The sequence below is a fragment of the Notechis scutatus genome, chromosome 11 (genome assembly GCF_049901735.1).
Source record: "Notechis scutatus isolate UNSWTSFEM ecotype Mainland chromosome 11, rNotScu1.2, whole genome shotgun sequence".
NCBI lineage: Eukaryota > Metazoa > Chordata > Lepidosauria > Squamata > Elapidae > Notechis > Notechis scutatus.
The window spans coordinates 19937606-19955374 of record NC_142019.1 but is presented as its reverse complement, the minus strand read 5'-3'; the positions used below and the strand labels follow the sequence as shown (position 1 = coordinate 19955374).

General features: G+C 54.5%; 2 protein-coding genes across 2 annotated transcripts; both read right to left on the bottom strand.

The window, feature by feature from the left end:
• Positions 1–1429, bottom strand: LOC113423344 (zinc transporter ZIP1-like). The gene is made up of 3 exons (XM_026684690.2): positions 1234–1429; positions 1018–1148; positions 1–719 (listed from the first exon to the last, which is right to left on the bottom strand). Exons 1-3 carry the CDS (start codon positions 1346–1348, stop codon positions 105–107), a joined length of 861 nt encoding a protein of 286 aa, XP_026540475.2. The 5' UTR covers positions 1349–1429; the 3' UTR covers positions 1–104.
• A 7115-nt stretch (positions 1430–8544) lies between these two features.
• CKMT1A (creatine kinase, mitochondrial 1A) lies at positions 8545–17714 on the bottom strand. The gene is made up of 9 exons (XM_026684655.2): positions 17132–17714; positions 14364–14562; positions 14178–14273; positions 10474–10695; positions 10092–10177; positions 9686–9809; positions 9365–9499; positions 9037–9162; positions 8545–8764 (listed from the first exon to the last, which is right to left on the bottom strand). Exons 1-9 carry the CDS (start codon positions 17284–17286, stop codon positions 8648–8650), a joined length of 1260 nt encoding a protein of 419 aa, XP_026540440.1. The 5' UTR covers positions 17287–17714; the 3' UTR covers positions 8545–8647.
• Between the last annotated feature and the right edge of the window lie 55 nt (positions 17715–17769).

Here is a 17769-nt window from a genome sequence, read left to right as displayed (position 1 = left end):
GACAAATACAAACCTATTTAATAAAACCATTGAAGGTTCCCGAGGTGTCCTAGGAACAGCCTGCCTTTGCTCAGGCGCCACCGTCCAGGGGGGGCGGGCACAGCTCAGCCAAGGAAGCGCAGCCCTGCCATCCCGGAGAAGCCCAGGAGCAGAGCGAGGACTTTGGGCAAGCGGCCCGAGGGAAGATGCAGCTCCTGGGGCAGGATCTCCAGGAAGGTGATGTACAGGAAGGTTCCGGCCGCCACCCCCTCCAGGACGCTCCGCGCCAGGGACCCTCTGGGACCGGCACCGCAGGGCATGGCCATGCCCACCCCCATGCCCACCGGAGACATGAGCGCGAAGCAGGCCACGGCGGCCGCCAGCCAGGGCAAGGCCAGGCGGCTCTGGAGCAGCAACAGGCCCAGGCTGGCCGCAATGATGCACTTATGGAGGACGATCGCGGCCGCCAGCCGGAGCACCTTACTCGGCGTGTCCTGCAGCCCCAGCGCCAGCCCCTCGAAGGCCGAATGCAGCGACAGCGAGACGACCAGCACCAGCGAACGGAAGGGCGACGGCGCGGCCTCGGCCCGCTGCTCCCCGACGGCGGCTTCTTGGCTGCGCTCAAGGACTGGCGTGGCCTCGGCCCCCGGCCGCTCGCTGCAGTCCAGCATCACGTGCTCCAGCACCAGCACCAGCAGGAAGCCCAGCGCCAGGACCAGTTCGGGCTCGGGGAAGGCCGTCTGCAACGCAGAGAAGCCGAGCGTCAGCGCCGCCGCCCCGGCCGGCCAGTGAGGCCGGAGGATCGGGGGGGCGTTGCTTTCGACGACGGGAGCGGCTCAGGGACCCGGCCAAAGGCGGCGAGGGGTTCCCCGCCGGGTCAGCGGCACCTTCAGGTCCTCCCTGGAGTCCCCGCGCGATTCAAGGCCGAGCCGCCCTGCGCTCGGCCACGGGGCCGCTGCGAGTTGCCAGCGCGCAAGGCGCCAGCAGGCGATGCGGTTTGGCTTGTCCTCGCCCGGGAGAGCCGCCCCCCTCAGGTACCGAGAGGCTCTGCCGACGGAGTTCGTCCCGAAGATCGGCCAGCGAATCGGGCATCACGTCCAGCAAGCAGGCGGCCATAAAGACTCCGCCCGCCGCGCAGCTGAGGATGCTTCGCCTGCTCCGAGAGGCGCCTGCGGAGATTCGGGGAGAAGGAGGACGCTGAGGGAGGCCCGGTGGCCCACGCCACCTGCCCGTCCCCCAGGAGACCCCACGCACCGTTGGCCGCGGCCCCGCGCAAGCGGAACAGCAGCGCCGGGAGGAGGCCGCAGAGCAGCGGCAGCGCGGCCAGCGCGAGCAGGCAGCCCAGCTTCAGCGCCTGCAGAGACCACATGGCGCCCCGTCGGATCGGGCGCTGCCCCGGTCGGCCCTTTAAGCCCTCGCCCCGCGCGGGCCCGCCCACCACAGGCCGGGAGCTCAGCCCATCTGGCCGCCCCCGCCCCGCCCCGCGAGGTGGCCTTGTTGGAGGGGCGACGACCTTGGCTAGGAGCCCGCGGCCTCGGGGGTGGGAGGGGGTGGACTGAGGAGAAGTTGACGCGCTTGGAACAAGAGCCTTTGCAGCCCCGTCCGCGGGCAGGGCCCGAGTTTGTCTGCGGGAGGACGGCTCGGATGTTGCTCCGGTGGGAGAAACCTTCCTCCCGGAGTCTCTTCCACGGACGGTTCCCGGGGTCCGAGAGCAAGCTCCCGAAGCGGCAGTGCGGGCGGCTTGGCATGAAGAGCGGGGGGCGGGGCGGGGGATATTCGGCGTCGGTTCTGTTCGGTGCGGCTCTTAGAATTACACTGAGCGGATGCGGGGGCGGGGCGGGGGATGAAGGGTGTGAGCCTGTCCTGATAGGTGACCGCCTGATGGCTTTTCTTGAGAAAATGGGCCCTGCTGGCCGCCCCTGCCCAGTTCAGCCGCTGCCCAGGCCACGCAGGGGGAGCTCGCCAGATTTGAGGGGTTCTGAGGGGCCCCGTTGCACTGTCCAGTTCCTCTAGGGCCCCGGTTTGAATGTGGTCCTTGGGTTCCCCCTCCTTCTGGGGCACCCCACCCATCCCCACGGCTAGAGTATCCTTGGAGTTGGAGCATTTTGTAGATACGGACACTAGTATTTGCTGGACATTTGACACCAGCTGGACAAACCCTTGGTGCAATGAGATGTAGGAGTAGCTGAGCCTGGGAAGGAGACCCATCCAGTTGTTCCCATTATCTTGTGCCAGGAGGCTGGATGCCAGGGACCTCCAGGGGTGCCCTGGGGCATCCTCTGCTTAAGGAGCTGTAACCAGTTGGTATCCATATAGCTGATGACAAGGGGGCGGTTACTTGAGCGCCCCAGAAGAAATCTAATCTGTGGACTACTTCCAGCACCGGTTCAGGCCTGGGTATGGGGCATAACCACACCAGCTGCCCTCCTCGATGTCTCCTGGTGGGCTTGGGTAGGTCCTGCTCCACTTGGGGGCTCTCAATAACATCAGCTGTGACATGTTTTAAGGTAAACCATGAAGGTTGGAATCACAGGCATCATTTTGTAGCCGTCCGAGCCCACATGGAGCAAGAGGGGCTAAGTGGCCCAACGGGGGAATAGTCTCTTCCCTCCTGTTTGATTTCCTATTTGTATGAAGTGGCTGTGGAAAACCCTGCCAAAGAGTCGAGCTTTGTTATCAGAACCTACCCAGAGAAGTGGGATCACGCGGCCAGTAGGCTTCTCGGGGGGGTTCCGTATCCTGTTCCTACTGACTCACTCACACAACCTATAGAGGGGGCTGCCTTTTTCTGCCTGGGGTGATGATTGACTCTTAGTTGGCACTGAGTCAGCCTGGAACCTTTGGACTCTGTCGGAAGCTTTAACAATCCTTCCTTTTTGGAGAGCAGTTGAAAGCTTGCTGCAGTATAAGAACACAAAATGTCATAAAATCATCTCTAGCTGCTGTGAGGGCCTTGGTCTTGCCCCCCCCCTTCCCAAGGGCCACATCGATGTCTCAGGATGAGGCATTGGCCTTTTTCCATTGACCACAGTGTGGTATGGACTGAAAGGCAGTATAGAGCAGTGGCTAAAGGCACCAGACTAGAAACTGGCCAAGAAAACCACAAGGAATGGTCCAGGCAGTTGGCCAGTGGAAGCAGTGTGATAAGGACCCTTCGTCTGGGCTTCATCCAGGGCGTGTAGTCGTTTCCAGCCCAGAGGCAACTTTCTTCTCATTCTGGACCACTTGGGGATGTAGAAGGCCTGGTTGGAGGGGCAATGGCATCATGTCTTTCCCATTAGGTGCTAATGGGTGAAACTAAGGTCCTAGGTCTTGTGTGTGAGTCTCCTCTAGCAGTTAGAACAGAGTCCCGAGCAGTTATTTTCAATTAGTCTTTTCATGCGTATTTGTTTCACACCTTGCCTGACTCTTGCTGCATTCAGTTCATTCTTAATAAAAGTACCTTTTCTCTTAAATATGGAGTCGAGGGTTTTCTTCCCTAGAATTGATCCCAAGCAGTCCTGACATTAGGCAAGGCCTGCTTTAACGGTCAGCCTAGAGACTGCAGTCTACTAAGCAGACGGAGCATCGAAAGGTGTAGCCGTGAGAGTGAACTGGAGGAGACGGGGGCACCAGTCGGGTCCCCTCCTAGACCTCATCACACCTGAGACAAAGTGGAGCAACTGGAGGAGCTGGACCTCGATAGAGGAACCTGTCAAGCCCAGATGGTCATTGGGCGTGGGGTGAAAGGAAGAACCGGAAGATCAACCCTTGAAGGTACTTTTACTCCAGGAAGCAGAAGTTCCCACAGGCAGGAATGTTGTGAGGGGGACAAGACGTCCCCCCTCTTGATCCAGAGGACATCATGCTGAGCCATATCTTGTACCTATTGCAAAAAGTGATTGAGAATCAAAGAGCCTGGGAAACGTTCACTCAGATGGTGACCACTCAGGCTCCCCGGACCACCCCAAACCAAGCTGTGGACAGAGCTGCTGCAGTGGCTGCCACACTTGCTCCGCCTGGACAGCACCAGGTCCAGTGGTGCTATCCCCAGCGGCAGCGGCTTCCACCTGCCCCTTGGAGATACCAGACCCTGAAAGCTCCCACCTGGGAAGTGACGTATGGGGGAGACCCCAAGCAACTGGGGTTCTTTCTGGGACAAGTCTGGAACTACACGCAAGAATATGGGGCCGAATTGGGGACGGAGGCAGCTTGAGTAACATGCATGAAAGTGCAGCATCCGAGTGGATGGTCTCCCTCCATAATGAGGATGCCCCCCCCCCAGCTGCAGAACTACAACCACTTCATGGCAGCCCTTCACCAATGGTTTGAGGACTCACTTTCGGAGCGCAAGACTCGAACATAGATGAAGACCATCACCCAAGATCATGTGTCGGTGGCCTTGTATACCCTGGAGTTCCGAGAGTTGGTGTGTCAACTAGCCAGATGGCCTAAAGCCATCCTCATCCCCTGCTTCAAAGATGGCCTCAACAATGATGTTTACCACACCTGCATCTCATGTGGGGCCCCACACACCCTACAACACTGGTATGTGTTGGTGGGTGAGGTAGAGATTGACCTAGCCAGAGACTGACACCAGGGCAGTCATGGGTGGTGCAAATCCTCCCCCTCTGGACAAAAGGAGACCCAGAAGTCATCAAGGGATGAGTCCAGGCCCAGACAGCAATGCATGGCCTGTTTTAAGTGCAGAAAGGAAGGGGAACCAAGCTACGGAATGCTGATCCACCAAGTCCAGCCCCAAAGTCGTGGCGACTCCAGGGAGAAAGGCAGAGAAACCAGCTCTGAAACCCCAGGAAACGGCACTGAAATGGACGGAGGTCATTTGAGTTTGGTCCTCCTGAATGTGAGGGGCTGGGAGCTCCAACCAGCCTGGGCAAGAATGAAACCAATTCTGATGATGACCCCCTGGTAAGTCAACTTGTAACCAGTGGTGGGATTCAAATAATTTAACAACTGGTTCCCTGACCTAATGACCGACTGGGTAGGTGTGGCTGGGTGGGCATGAGATGGGGTGGGCATGGCCAACTCGATGACACTGTGAGTAAAAATGATGAGAGGAACTTCTCCACTCCTTGGAAATCCCCCCTTTCTTAGAGGCATTTATCAAAAAAAAGAGTGCCCCGATTGGAAAACCTGGCACCATCTCAACAAAGCGCTTTAGTCCGGAGACCTCCCTAAGCCAGAACTATGCATTGTACACTAATTAGCTGACTTCCTGGGAGAGAGATGGGCACTGTGGTCAGACACCGCTGGAGAGCGCCCTGTTGGGGACAGACAGCCCTCTCTGGGTTCCCAACTGCAGCCAGGATGATATGCAGCCGGTCCAGCTTCGCGCCTCTTTGCACGTTAAGCTAAGCTCAAAAAAGGTTAAGGTAGGAAAAGTAAAATATTTTACCTTTCAGGCTTCCAGTATTCTGCTACTGTGCCTTTGTCAACAATTTTGTAGTTCTAGTCTTCCTATGGAGTAAGTTTCTTGATCTAGTCTCTCTCATAAGGTGATCAAGTAAGTATTAAAAAAATAAAATCACAGAAATGTGCACTTCTTTATTTTTATAAATGTATGAAACGATGTCTGTGGAGGTGCGGTCCCGTGTTACGGCCAACATGCCCACGCCCCCACCTGGCCCTCCAAGGTCAAACCCACTCCTGATGTGGCCCTCAATGAAATAGAGTTTGGCACCCTGGGCTAGATCACTCTAGGAGAAAAAAGATGGAACTCTTCATTTATGCATTGACTATAGAGGGCTAAATGCGATGTGGCAGTTGAGATGTTCCGGCTCTGTTGTCAGTATCAATGGCGGACAGCTGACGGGCGCAGTGCGGGGACAGCTAGGGGGCAGAGACGGTGCTTTGGGGATGGTGATTGTGTGGTGCGGATGCCGGGATGGAGGGGCCAGGGATACTGAGCGGATAAAGGTGGTGGGCAGCACTGGGCGTTTAGTCCTGACTTTAAACGCGGTTAGTTTGTATGAACTTCATGCTGGTCAGTTAAGTGCCGGCGCCACCTAGTAGAAGATAAATGGATTACTTCTATCAGTTATTATTATTATCTATCAGTCAATCACCTACCTCCTGGAAGCCCTGCAAAGCTCTAGTGATAGAAAATTGTTGTTGGGTAGGATAATTAGTTTTCTTGGAGACAAATGTATGGAATAAAATATTTTTATAGCAATAGTGAACCTCTCAATAAAGAACTGATAAAGCAACACATAGGTGACAAGCTATCAAGATTTTTCAGATATTGTATTGGCTGATTCGAGGATGCACAAATAAATGTCCCCCGAGACAAGGGTGTGTGGTCTTGGCTCTTTAGGTGGCCCCTTGAAATCCCTGAAATCCCACCATATGTGAGTCTCTCCCTCCCAAAAGGTTTTGCCCCTGGTTCTCTGATCATCTTCGTGGCAAAGGAATATTTCTCAAATTATGATGCCCAGGGTGGATAATAGAATATTTGTTCAATACAAAGTGGGACAATTCCCTCCCAACCTTTGGAAATTATGCTTCTGTTGGTGAAGCCCAAAATGGCACTTATCCTTTTAGCAGCTGTGTGATACTGTGACTCATATTCAGCTTGTAATCCACCCCAGTTCCAAAAACCTTTTCACACACACACTCACCACACGTACAGACTGCATTTGACTTCTTTTTCCAAGTGAGTAACATTCATTTGTCTAGTCTAGAAGGCCATTTTTCTAACTGATCAAGATTGCCTTCAACTTTGTTTCAGTCTTCTGGAATATTAATTAATGCCATCCCAATTTGTATCAGCTGCAAATTTAGTAAGTGTTTTAAATGTGCCCCTTTATCCACAAAAGTGATGAAAACACAGGACCAAACTGTGGATCCCCATTCTTATCTCACTTGTTTGATTGTTATCATTAATGAGTACTTTTTAAAAATGATTTTCAAGCTGTTGTGAATGAACTTAATTGGTATGCCACCTGGATCTTGCTTGCTAATCAGAATGTCATGGAGCACTTTGTCAGCTGCAATAAGATATTTTATGACTATAGCATTCTTGCAATGTACTAAAGAAATTAAAATTGCCAAAAAGCAAAGCAAAAAAAGAGTCCTATTACCCAAGTTGTTCAATCTCTGCTGAATTCTGTGGTTTTAAGTGTTGCCTGGTTTTAAAGTATCTATGAATCTCTTTGTGGTCGGCCGTCTCCCAGCATCTAAGGGGCTGTCACAAAGAAAAGGGGGTTGCCCAGAGCCCCTGAAGGCAGGACAAGAAGGGATGGACACGAATCAAGGAGAGAAGCAGCCTTGACCTTAGGAGGAACTTCCTGGCAGAAGAACTAACCACTGGAACGGTTTGCCTCAAGAGGTTGTGGGTGCTCCATCGCTGGATATTTCTAAGAAGAGACGGAGCAGCCATTTGTCTGGAACGGTCAAGGGTTTCCTTAAGCAGGGAACTAGGCTAGGAGGCCTCCAAGGTCCTTTCCACTTGCACAGATTCCAAGCACGAGTATCAGGCTGACTGGCCTATGGTTCTCTCCTTCCCTGCTCCCTGTCTTCCCCGCTGCCTTTGAGGATGGCACATTCCCCTCTGAAGCTTCCGTCCCCCCTTTCTTTCCTGGTTTGGTTGCACACAGTGAAACTTTACTCAGGAAGGACCACATTAGGCCAGGAGACACCCCCCCACCAAGCCCATTTGTCTCTTTTCTGGGAATGGTCCATAGTAGCTTGTCCTCTTGGGGGGCTGGCTACCATGATACTCCCATCCTAGATTGGGTCCAGGAGAAGAGCAAATGTTGGGGACATCAGCTGAGGAAGGATTCGAATCTCTTGACCCAAGGGCTTCAACTAAACTTTAACCCCAGGCCAGGGGAAACAGCTGCAGGCTGGGGAGTGAACACGGGGCCATCGGGTCAGCCATCCCAAGGCAGAAGCATTGCCCATTTGCTTGCCCAGCTCCTTAGTCCGATGAGCTGGGAAGTCCTGGCCATGATGCCCTGTCAGCAGGGATTGCACAAGTCCTTTGCAGCCTCAGATGTTGCTGCCCTCCTGTCTTCTGCTGGGTTGCAGTTGCCATGCATGGCTCCCCTGTCCCCAGCATTCTGCTACTTGTCCTAGATCCGTGATGGCAAACCTATGGCACGTGTGCCAGGGGTGGCACACAGGGCCCTCTCTGTGGGCACGTGCACCATTGCCAGCTACTCTCCCGGTTTCTGGTGAGCACATGCGTGCCGGCCAGCTGGTCTTCATGCGCACCAGAGCACCGGAAACCTGAAGACCACCTGGCCAGTGTACATGCCTGTGCCAGAAACTCAAAGTCCATGCACATGTCTGGCCTTCGGGTTCCTGGTACTCTGGCACACACACACACATGTGTTCCAATTTGGGCACTCAGTGGCGAAAAGGTTCACCATCACTGCCCTACATTTTGGGGGCAGAGGAGCAGCTTTGCCAATCTGCCAACCCCTCAGTTTGCCCTCCCAAGCCTTCCCAGCTCCCTTTGTCATCCTCTGAAGGGGAACCCGGGATTTGGAACAGAAGGTTCCTCCTGCCTGCTGCCCCCCCCCCCCAGGGATGGGTAGAAAAAATAGCTGCAATCCAAAGGAAGCCAAGCAATTGGGACTTTATGGGGATTGCTGCAGGGTACACAGTTAGAGCCACGAGACTACGCATGCAGGCATCTCTCAAGCCTTGGAGGGTCCGGTTGAGCTCAGCCACGGGACTGGCCGACAGGGGCCGGGATGCGGATATCCTGGCCTCGTTCCAGGCGCCGCTCACAATCAATCAGGTAGTTCACACCATCGATCACCAGCTGTACCAGCTCAACCTGCCAAGGATGGGAATACAAGCAAGGGTGGTAAGAGACAGAGGGCTGAGCTGGAGCAGTCGGGTCTAGTCTGCTGTTTGTTTGTGTGGTACTAAGTCATCCCCAAGCTCTGAAGGAGGAAGCACCCCCTCCCTGCCCTGCTTGCCACAGGCCTGCCCTTTCCCAGGGCCCTTGCCCTATGCCCACAATGGTCTGGATGACTCGAACAGGCATTGCAAAAAGCAAGGGAAGGCAAGAGAGGGCACTTGCACCCAGCCCAACCTGGGAGTTACCTCGGATTTGCCCAGGCGATCCAAGTTGGAAATGTCAAAGATGTTCCCTGTGGCAGCTGTGTCCACGCCGCCAGTGCCTCGCTTCTGCAACCTCAGATTCTCCAGGATCTTAGAAAGCCGGTGGTCCTGGACAGAGATGAGCACGATGGGGAAGAATCCAATATCCCATTGAAAGCTTGGGGGTGGGGGTGGGACAACCAGGTGCTTGGTGTGTTTTGTGGGGTCAAAAGATGAAGGGGGAAGCACTGATATTGCCTTCCGCCAAGGACAGGAGGCTCTCGGGATTTGACAAAGGATTCAGAGCAGTTGGGCCATTTCTTTTCCTTACTTTGCTCAGCAGTGGCAGTTTGATGTGAACTCCAGCACGCAGGCCGGTGCCAAGGTTGGACGGGCACGTCAAGATGTAGCCCAGCCTTTCATTCCACATGAACTCCCAGCCTCTCTCCAGGATCAGCCGCTCCACCTGGTCACGGGAGGAAAGGCAAAGTGTAAGTGGATCCAACTAAGCCAGGGCTCTCTGACCACCTTCTCCCCAGTTTTGCCCACCTGCCCAACCCGGTTTCCCTGGTGCGGAGCCCCTTCCCTTCAGCTCCTCTGGCAGCCTCTGATTCGGCCCCCTTGAGAAGGTCCCAGTGAGGAGATGACTCACTTCCTTCAGACCCCGGCAGAACCTCTCAAAAACTCTCTTCATGTTGCCACCTTTCTCCATAGAGATGACGCGAGTGTGGTCCTCCTCGTTGATCCAGACCAGGAAGGTCTTCTCATGGTTGTGCCTGAGCAGGAGTCAAGAGGCTGATGAGGAGAGGGGAAGCTACCGCCAACTGACCTGGCTGCGGTGAGATCTCCCTTCCCTCCCTGGGCAGCCTCCTCTGGTCTTCACCAATCTTGGCGCAGCTTTCAGCAGCTCTTACTCGGTGGCGGGAAGGGCTCCATTCCCCCACCAATCCACGCTTTTCATGCCCCAGAGGACCTCTGCACAGGGAGACACCTCTCCTGGGGCTGGAGTTTCTGCCCAGCCTGGTCTGCCCCAATCAGAAGCATCCATGGAGACCTACCAGATTCCTCGGGCATCAGGCCAGTCGCGAGCCATGCCTGCTGCTGTCAGTAGAGGGGAGACCGGCTTGTCAAAAAGGAAGTGGTCCTGGAGGAGGAGGAGGAGGAGGAGGAGATGATCATCCCTGCTAGGGTCTCTTTATGCTTCCCTTGAATTTTGTCCCAGGGCATAGCGGCTGCCTGCAACCAGGTGGGCTGAGGAAACGGTGTGATATCTGGCAGCCGAGGGGCCTTGCAGGAAGTTACACGCACTCCCAGACAACAGGTGACCTGGGCCTGCAGGTCCCACCAGCTGGGCCTGATCTTCTCTGCTCTCCTTCCTCATGGCTTCTCTCCCAACCCGGGAGGGTCCACTCAGGGCCCTGCCCCACCCGGCACACTCACCTCAATAAGCTGCTCCTGCTCCTTGTCTGTCATCTCACTGAGGCGGTAGTACTTGCCCGCCAGCTCCCCGGTCAGACCGTTCAGGGCTTCTGCTGTGACTTTCTCCACCTCCCGCCGTTCTGCCCGGGTGCACGCTGGAGGCAGGCTCAGGCCACGGATGCTGCGGCCAGTCCGGACCCGGGAGGAAAGGACGTAGCGTTCATCGAAGTGCCCGCCCTTGATCTGAGGAAGAGGAGGAGTGGTTACACCTCAGGGAGACAAGGGCTCTTGGATCTCGTTGCGTCCAGGGCTTGGCAGGAAGCCAGCTCCCAGGTGGAAGCTAGGCGTGCTGGCCCTTTCACAGGGGGAGCAAGAGGAAAGGCCCGTTTGCCAGGTGGCACCCTGGCCTGGCTGGCACAGGTGCTCCTGAGGAGGAACTGCAGTCATGGAAATGGGGGGGTGGGGGGAGCCCTTGGCACCAAGCAGAAGCATTTTCCACGAAACTTCCTGTGCTCAGAACATGCGCCTGTTGCTCAAGCTTCTCTTGCTTGGAAGCAGCTGGGCAGGCTGAGGCAGGCTGGACTAGTATGTCATTCCCTGGTTTTCTCCCTCCCAAAGGTCCCCTGAGCTCCTCATTCTATTTATTTGTCAATTGCTTACAAGATAATAGGTATAAGTAAAAACATAGTTATGAATACCTGGATACATATAAGGAAAAAAACAACAACAATAGGCCATGGACATTGGTGTGCTCATGCACGCCCTTCTTCTTCTTGCTCTTTAAAGCAACTGTTTCCCCCACCCCCCAAAAGCTTTTCTCTGGGATGCAGCGCCCCCTGCCGCCCCAACAAGGGGCTGAGGCTGCAGTTGTAGGATTCCCAGAGCTTGAACTGTAGGATCGATGAGACTGCAGCAGCATCCTTGGCAAAAGGCCATGGATTTAATTTCATTCCGTTTAATCGAATAGCCATCTATTTAAATGCCTCGTGCAAGGAGGATCCCATCCCAGGCAGCTCTTAACCAAGCTGTGTCTCCTTGCAGAGTGTGACGTGCTCTGGGATCTGGGGCCTGGCCTTGGAGAAGCCTCCCCCGCCAGCCTGGCCTCAGCAGCTCCCAAAGGAGCTGGGGCTCGAAAGGCTGCCCTGCCCCGGCCTGTGACAGGGAGACGTCCCCCCACCCCCCACGTCATAGAAGTTCCTTGGGTGACTTTGGGTCAGCCTTGCCACCTGGCCAGCCAACCTCACTGGGTTGTCGTTGGGGAATAGAAGGAGATTATATTAGATATACCTTGGGTTCCTGAAGGGGCGCCTAAGGGTACATCTAGCCAGTATTATTTGACAGGCTAGTCCCTGAAGCAACAGAGGCTGTGCTGGACAGGTGAGTGGCTTCGTGTGCAGAAGAGCAATCGGCAGTTTTTGTCTTTTTAGAAAAACTGTTGTGACTTCCAGATCTCTTTGGGTTGATGCGTTCAGTTTATGTTTATCAGAATCTGAGATGAGCATTCACTGCACCAGCATTAACATTTTCTGACCCTTCAGGACCACCTCCCCTACCTGACAATTGCCAGCATCCCCCTCTCTTACCTAGCTGGCTAAATATAAGCACATTAAATAAAAATCACCAGGCAAATGCAGAATTGCTGGAATCCAGAACAAGTTTCTTCTGCATTTAGGCTGTCAGAGGAGCTGGAAGAGGCAAAAACCTTTGCAGACGCTTATGGCAACTATTTCACCCTTAAAACCTCCCTCTACAGGCCCAGCCACATTGGAGAGTCACCAAATATTGTGTCCTTGAGCTCACAGCTGTTGCTATCCCTGTTTGGGTTGAAACCCTCTTATCACTTTTTCACAATACTTGTCCTAAGGCCATGGCTGATTCTGGGAAAGGGTTCCTGGCTTGAAGTTCCTGCAGGCTTAAGAAGGAACAGAGTTCCATTAGGCACCCAGCCTTGACCTTCCCATCCCATCCCATCCTATCCCAGGAGCAGGATCTGCCTTTAGCACTCACTCCGAATTGTACTGAAACAAGCGTGTGCTGAGGCTGTGATCCCCTTGAAGCAAAAGGGCTCCTGAACCTTTAACAAGTCAGAGAATTTTTCCAAACTTCCTTTTGTAAGGAAAATTCTTGAGCCAACAGTGGGAAATGCTCTAGAGGAAATGAATCACCTGGATTTTGAGCTCAGCCCTGAACATGGATGGCTCTGGCTTTGGCTACTCTTGTAGATGTCTTTTGTCAGGACCTGGGCAGGGGGAGTGTAAGTGTCCTGTTCTCTTATGCCTCTCAGTGATCTTTGCTGGTTACCTTCTGGACCATCCATTTGGGTTACAGATTGGGGGCTCTAATCTGCAATGGCCCCAGTCCTTCCTCAGCAGCCGGTTCCAGAGGTTGGCCTAGTAGTAGCCTCTGCCTGGTAGAGTATCTTCCCTCTAGTTTGAAGATCTACTTGAAGCCATCATGGAATTCATTCAACAGTTTAGGGTTCAATATAATCAGTAGGCCAATTAAACGAGCTATATACCATGAGTCTGAGCCATGCTGGAGAAGTCACTGAAATCCTGCCCTGAGGCTTGGAGGCGACAAGGCTCTGGATGGGACAGAACCAGTTCAAAGTGATCCCAAGCAAAACAACACTCCGGGTGATTGACTAGGATTCTCTGCCTGCTCTAATGTTATCCCTTAATATGTAGAGGGTCACTATGGCTGGGGAGGGTGTGTGTGTCCTCCTGGACTTGGAGTCCAGCCTGAATAGGAGGCCGAGGCCATGGTGCAACCCTACCTTGGGTAGGAAGACCTTGCCGCAGTGGCTCACGCCCTGATCATGACCCATTTGACGAATGGCACAAGCTCTTCTCCAGGGGTCCCAGCTCCATTTGTGCACGCACAATATTAGGTTGTACACGTGAAACCATCACCTTCCCCCACCCCATCACCACCTGCTGCCTCTGTCAGTCTGGCGAGCAGGAAAGGTTGGAGACAGTTGCTCTACTCTGATGTGCAAATGCCACTAAGACCTGGCTTGGGAGCACATTGTGCTGTGCTGTGGACCCTGCACGGGTCATTTAAAGGGCTGATTTAAACTCTCAAGGTCCCCGAGTTGGCATTGGGTTTTCTGTAACCAGAATTCGACCAACTTACCTGAATTTTGTGGGAGAAGCAAGTCACAGATCCTCTCTTTGGGAAGTGAGGGGTTAAGGGCAGGTGCTTCTGGAGGGGCGCAGTGCTGGTCCTTTGGCTGAAGGTAAATAGGCTCCTTCCCTGATGGGCTTCCATTAACATCTTACAGTTGAATTCTTTTTTAGAGTGTTTATGGACTTTGGTTTATTATTTATTATATTTCTTCTATTTTTAAAGATTACCTTTCCTTCCTTCCTTCCTTCCTTCCTTCCTTCCTTCCTTCCTTCCTTCCTTCCTTCCTTCCTTCCTTCCTCCCTCCCTCCCTCCCTCCCTCCCTCCCTCCCTCCCTCCCTTCCTTCCCTTCTTTCTTTCCACTCATTGTCAAGTTATATTTTGCTGTGCTAGCATTGCATCTTAGGAACGAATTTTCCAGCAGTACATGCTCCCCATTGTGATATAATTTAGGAGATTCAAGACTTGTTTGGAGAGGAACCCCCCACCCCCCATTCATTGCAGAAGATGTGTGGATGGTGATAAATTCTAAGACCAGTTTTGCTAATAAAGTCCTACTGAGCTTCCTTGCAGCCAAGGCAGGCCCCTGGTTAGCATACCTTACGAGCTTCGAGATCGGTGGGATGCTTCATGGTGCGTGGGTTGTAGCCATTGTGCCTCTCCTCAATTACAGGGTCAAACAGCTCTGCAAAAACCTGGAGTCCCAAGAGGGCCATTGGTTAGCAATCATCTCACAGAAGCTCAAGGCTTGATAGGCAAGGAAGGTGGGGCCCCTCAGCACTCACCTCATAGGATTCCTCATCTCCTGCCACCATGCCTACTGTTTTGATGAAGGGATGTCCGGGATTGTCCACCCCAGTCTGGATGCACTGATCCAGGGTCCAGCCAGCAGGTGTGGCTTTGTCACAGAGCCGAGCGTAGATGGCAGGTGTCAGGTTGCTGGCCATGCAGTTGTTATGTTTGCGCAGATCAGGGTACTCAGCACTGTGGGAGATGGTGGAAAGAGCAGGGTGAAAATGACAAGAGAGCTGTGCCTTTTGGCCTGAACCATTCCCATCTTTTCTTTCTCTATCCTTCATTCGGACACTTGTCCTGTCTCCCCGTTTCTAGGGTTTTCTGATGCCTTTGGAGCAGCACTGAGTCTTCCCTCCCTTGTCCCTGACTGGTGAGGCCTGGTAGCCTCCTATTTCTGCTAGGGAAACACCTGACACCGTGGCCTTTGTCCCATCCCCAGCCCAGAGTTAGGTCATCTTTAGCTGTACTGGTGTTCAGTTAGTATTTCCTCCCTTATTCCACAGCCAGGCATATACACTTTCATGGCAACAACAGCAGCAGAGACAGGAGAGAGATCAACAAGAATGGGAACGGTTAATGTACAGCCAATCTTGTTTCCATCCAAGCATGGATGGAGAGCAATTAAATTTTCTGCTTCTCTGTCTTCTGTCACCAGCTTTTTTGTTTGAGTCAGTGCTGACTCCTGAGGACTGCCTGGTCGAGTCCCTGCAGTTTTCTTGGCAAGACTTGGTGGTGTGTCATTGCCTCCTCTTTCTTCCTAGGGCCAAGAAACCAGATTGTCTCAAAGTCATCCAATTGGCTTTGTGTTTAAGGCAGGACTAGAACTCACACTCTCAGCCTAATGCCTTAACCAAACTAGCTCCCATGTCCTCTTAGTGACTTAGTATTGCTGGCTATAGCGTTGGATATCTGCTGCAGGTTGAGTACCACAGTGGAAGACACTAGGACCATTACAATTAATAGAAGTTTATGAATAAAGTGATTGCATCAGAGAGTTTTCCCCCAATCTGGATCCATCAGCCCAAATAGCAGTCAGGAGAATTGCCATGGCATCTGCTTGCAAGATGCTTCCTTCAGGCTCTCTGCCTTGGAAGAGGCTTAGTTTAGGCCAGTGGTTCTCAACCTTTTCTTTGCCACAGACCCCCTTTAAATACCTTTTGTGGACTCCAATACCCAAGACTTCACTCAAGATTTAAATTATAACATTTCTTCAAGCTTTTGCAGACTCCCTGTGGTGACATCACTCACACACACACACGCACACACACACACACACCTGGGGTTTACGGACCCCAGACTGAGAACTACTGGTTTAGGCTGGTAGCAAGGGAAGTTTGCAGGTTAGTGAAGATCAGCTGCTTTGTTAAGTGCTGACTAGCAGGCAGAGGGTGCCCAGTTAAGGTCAAACTGGGACAATTCTATTTAAAATATGATTTATTAGATTTGTATGTGTTTGACTCCCAATGGGTCACAAGTAAAAATATTAGAAAGATACCATCAGAAACAAAAATAAGGAACAGAGCCAGCAAACTGAGTAAATTATCTCAGTGGGGAGTTCGTTATTTGGCAGCTTGTACTTAGCAAGGTGCACTGCCCAGAACGGCAAATAAGAGAAGCTGGCTGGTCTAAGCACCTGCGCTTCAAGGTGGTTCAATCTCAGGTCACATGGACTCTGCCTTGCTTCACAGTCCTGGGAAGGGCCACCTAAGAGGAGGCTTGTTTTCCTCTCTTCCTACTTCCTGGTGCCAGGTGTCTCGGCTCTTGCCACTCACAAGCTGGAGAATCCTCCCTGCTTTGCTGATTCACCCTTCCCTCTGAGGCAGGTGGACATCTCACATCAACCTGGAGTGGTTAAGCAAGTGGGATGACCCCAATTCACAATCCTGCCGCAGAATAATGCTTGCATTAAGTTCCCTTCCTTAATCTGCTTAGGAAGCTGCTCTCCCTTGACCTCAGTGCCAATTTAGAGGGTCCTTGAACTCTTCTAAGGTGTCTTGAGGAAGGGGTGGGGGCTGGGGAGGTGCTGGAAGGGCTCTGTGTCCTCCTTCCCATTGGAACCACCACCACAGCCGGTGCCTGCAGGGCTCTTCAGAGAACAGCCTGCAGCTGGCTGGTCTCTCCAGCAGCAACCCAAAAGGTGGGCAGGGCTTGGGCTCCATTCCTCCTTTGCAGATAAGGGAGCTGCACCAGAAGCCTCGGCTTGCTTGGCACCTGCCACCCTTGCTTGGCCCCTCCCTGTTCCGGGAAGGATTCTGGCAGGCTCTACTACCCGGTTTGGCCCAAGGTGGGGGGATGCTTCCAGGGCCCTTCTTGGGAGAATAATCACCCCTAGGTTGGCGCTGTTTTGTGGGTGGGGGAGGGAGACCTGGAGCTCACCAGGCCCCCAGAAGGCCCGGGAGGAGCTGAGGCAGAGAGGGCTCCAGAGCATAAGCCGACTGCGTTTCTCTTCGGCCTCTTTAGCTGCGCTGGGGAGAGGAAGCCACCCTGGGCGTCTGGGGAGGCAGGAGTCAGGTTGGCTGCCCTGGGGAGACCCCCTTTTCTGGGGGTCGCTCAGGGGCAAAGCAGACTCCCTCTTGGTCGTGCCTAAAGGCCAAAGCCAAGGTCACTTTTGCGGCGCCGGAGCTAAGGGAGCGGCGCGCTCCTGGGGTCACGGCCGGGGTCCTGGTTGCCTTTCGCAACGGCGTCCCAGGCCCTTTGCTGCAGCTCCGGGAAGCCCTCCCGGGGGCCGCCGCGTCCCCAGTCGCCCCGGGAGCCCTACCTTGGCGGGTAGAAGCGCCGCTTGGTCCTCTCCGAGGGGCCGAGGGAGTCGCGGGAGAAGAGGAAGCCGGCGCCCAGAGAGCCGGCGGCGCCCACCGCGGCCAGGAGGGCGGCGGATCTGCGGGCGGAGAGGGCGCGGGCGAAGGTGCTGGACATGGTGCCGCCGCGGGGAGTCTGAGCAGCGAAGGCGCCAAGCAGGAAGGCGAGCCGCGGGCGGGCGAGGACTTCGCACAGCCAGGCGGGAGGAGACGCGCCGCCAATGCAAGCCTCGCGGGGAGGGGAGCGCAGATTACGCCGCCCTAGCGCCGGCCCGGCCGGCCCAGCCCAGCCCGGGGGCCTCGCCCGAAGCGCCGCGCGCGGCTGCGGCACCCAGAGCGCGCTTCAGCACCGACCCCGGCCTGGACAGCGCCGGGCAGGGCAGGGCAACGGCAGTCAGGCGGGCCGCCCCCCACCCCCGGCCCCAATTGCTGCTACCCACCGCCGGCCCTCGATCTCCGCAGCCGGCCCTCCCGGGCGTCTGCCCGGCCCCCGGCCCCGCAGCTGTGTCCTGAGCTCGGCGCTCCTCCTCCTCCTCCTCCTCCTCCTCTTCCACCGGCGGCGACGTCGGAATTTGGCTGCTCTGGCGAAGGCGCTGCTCTT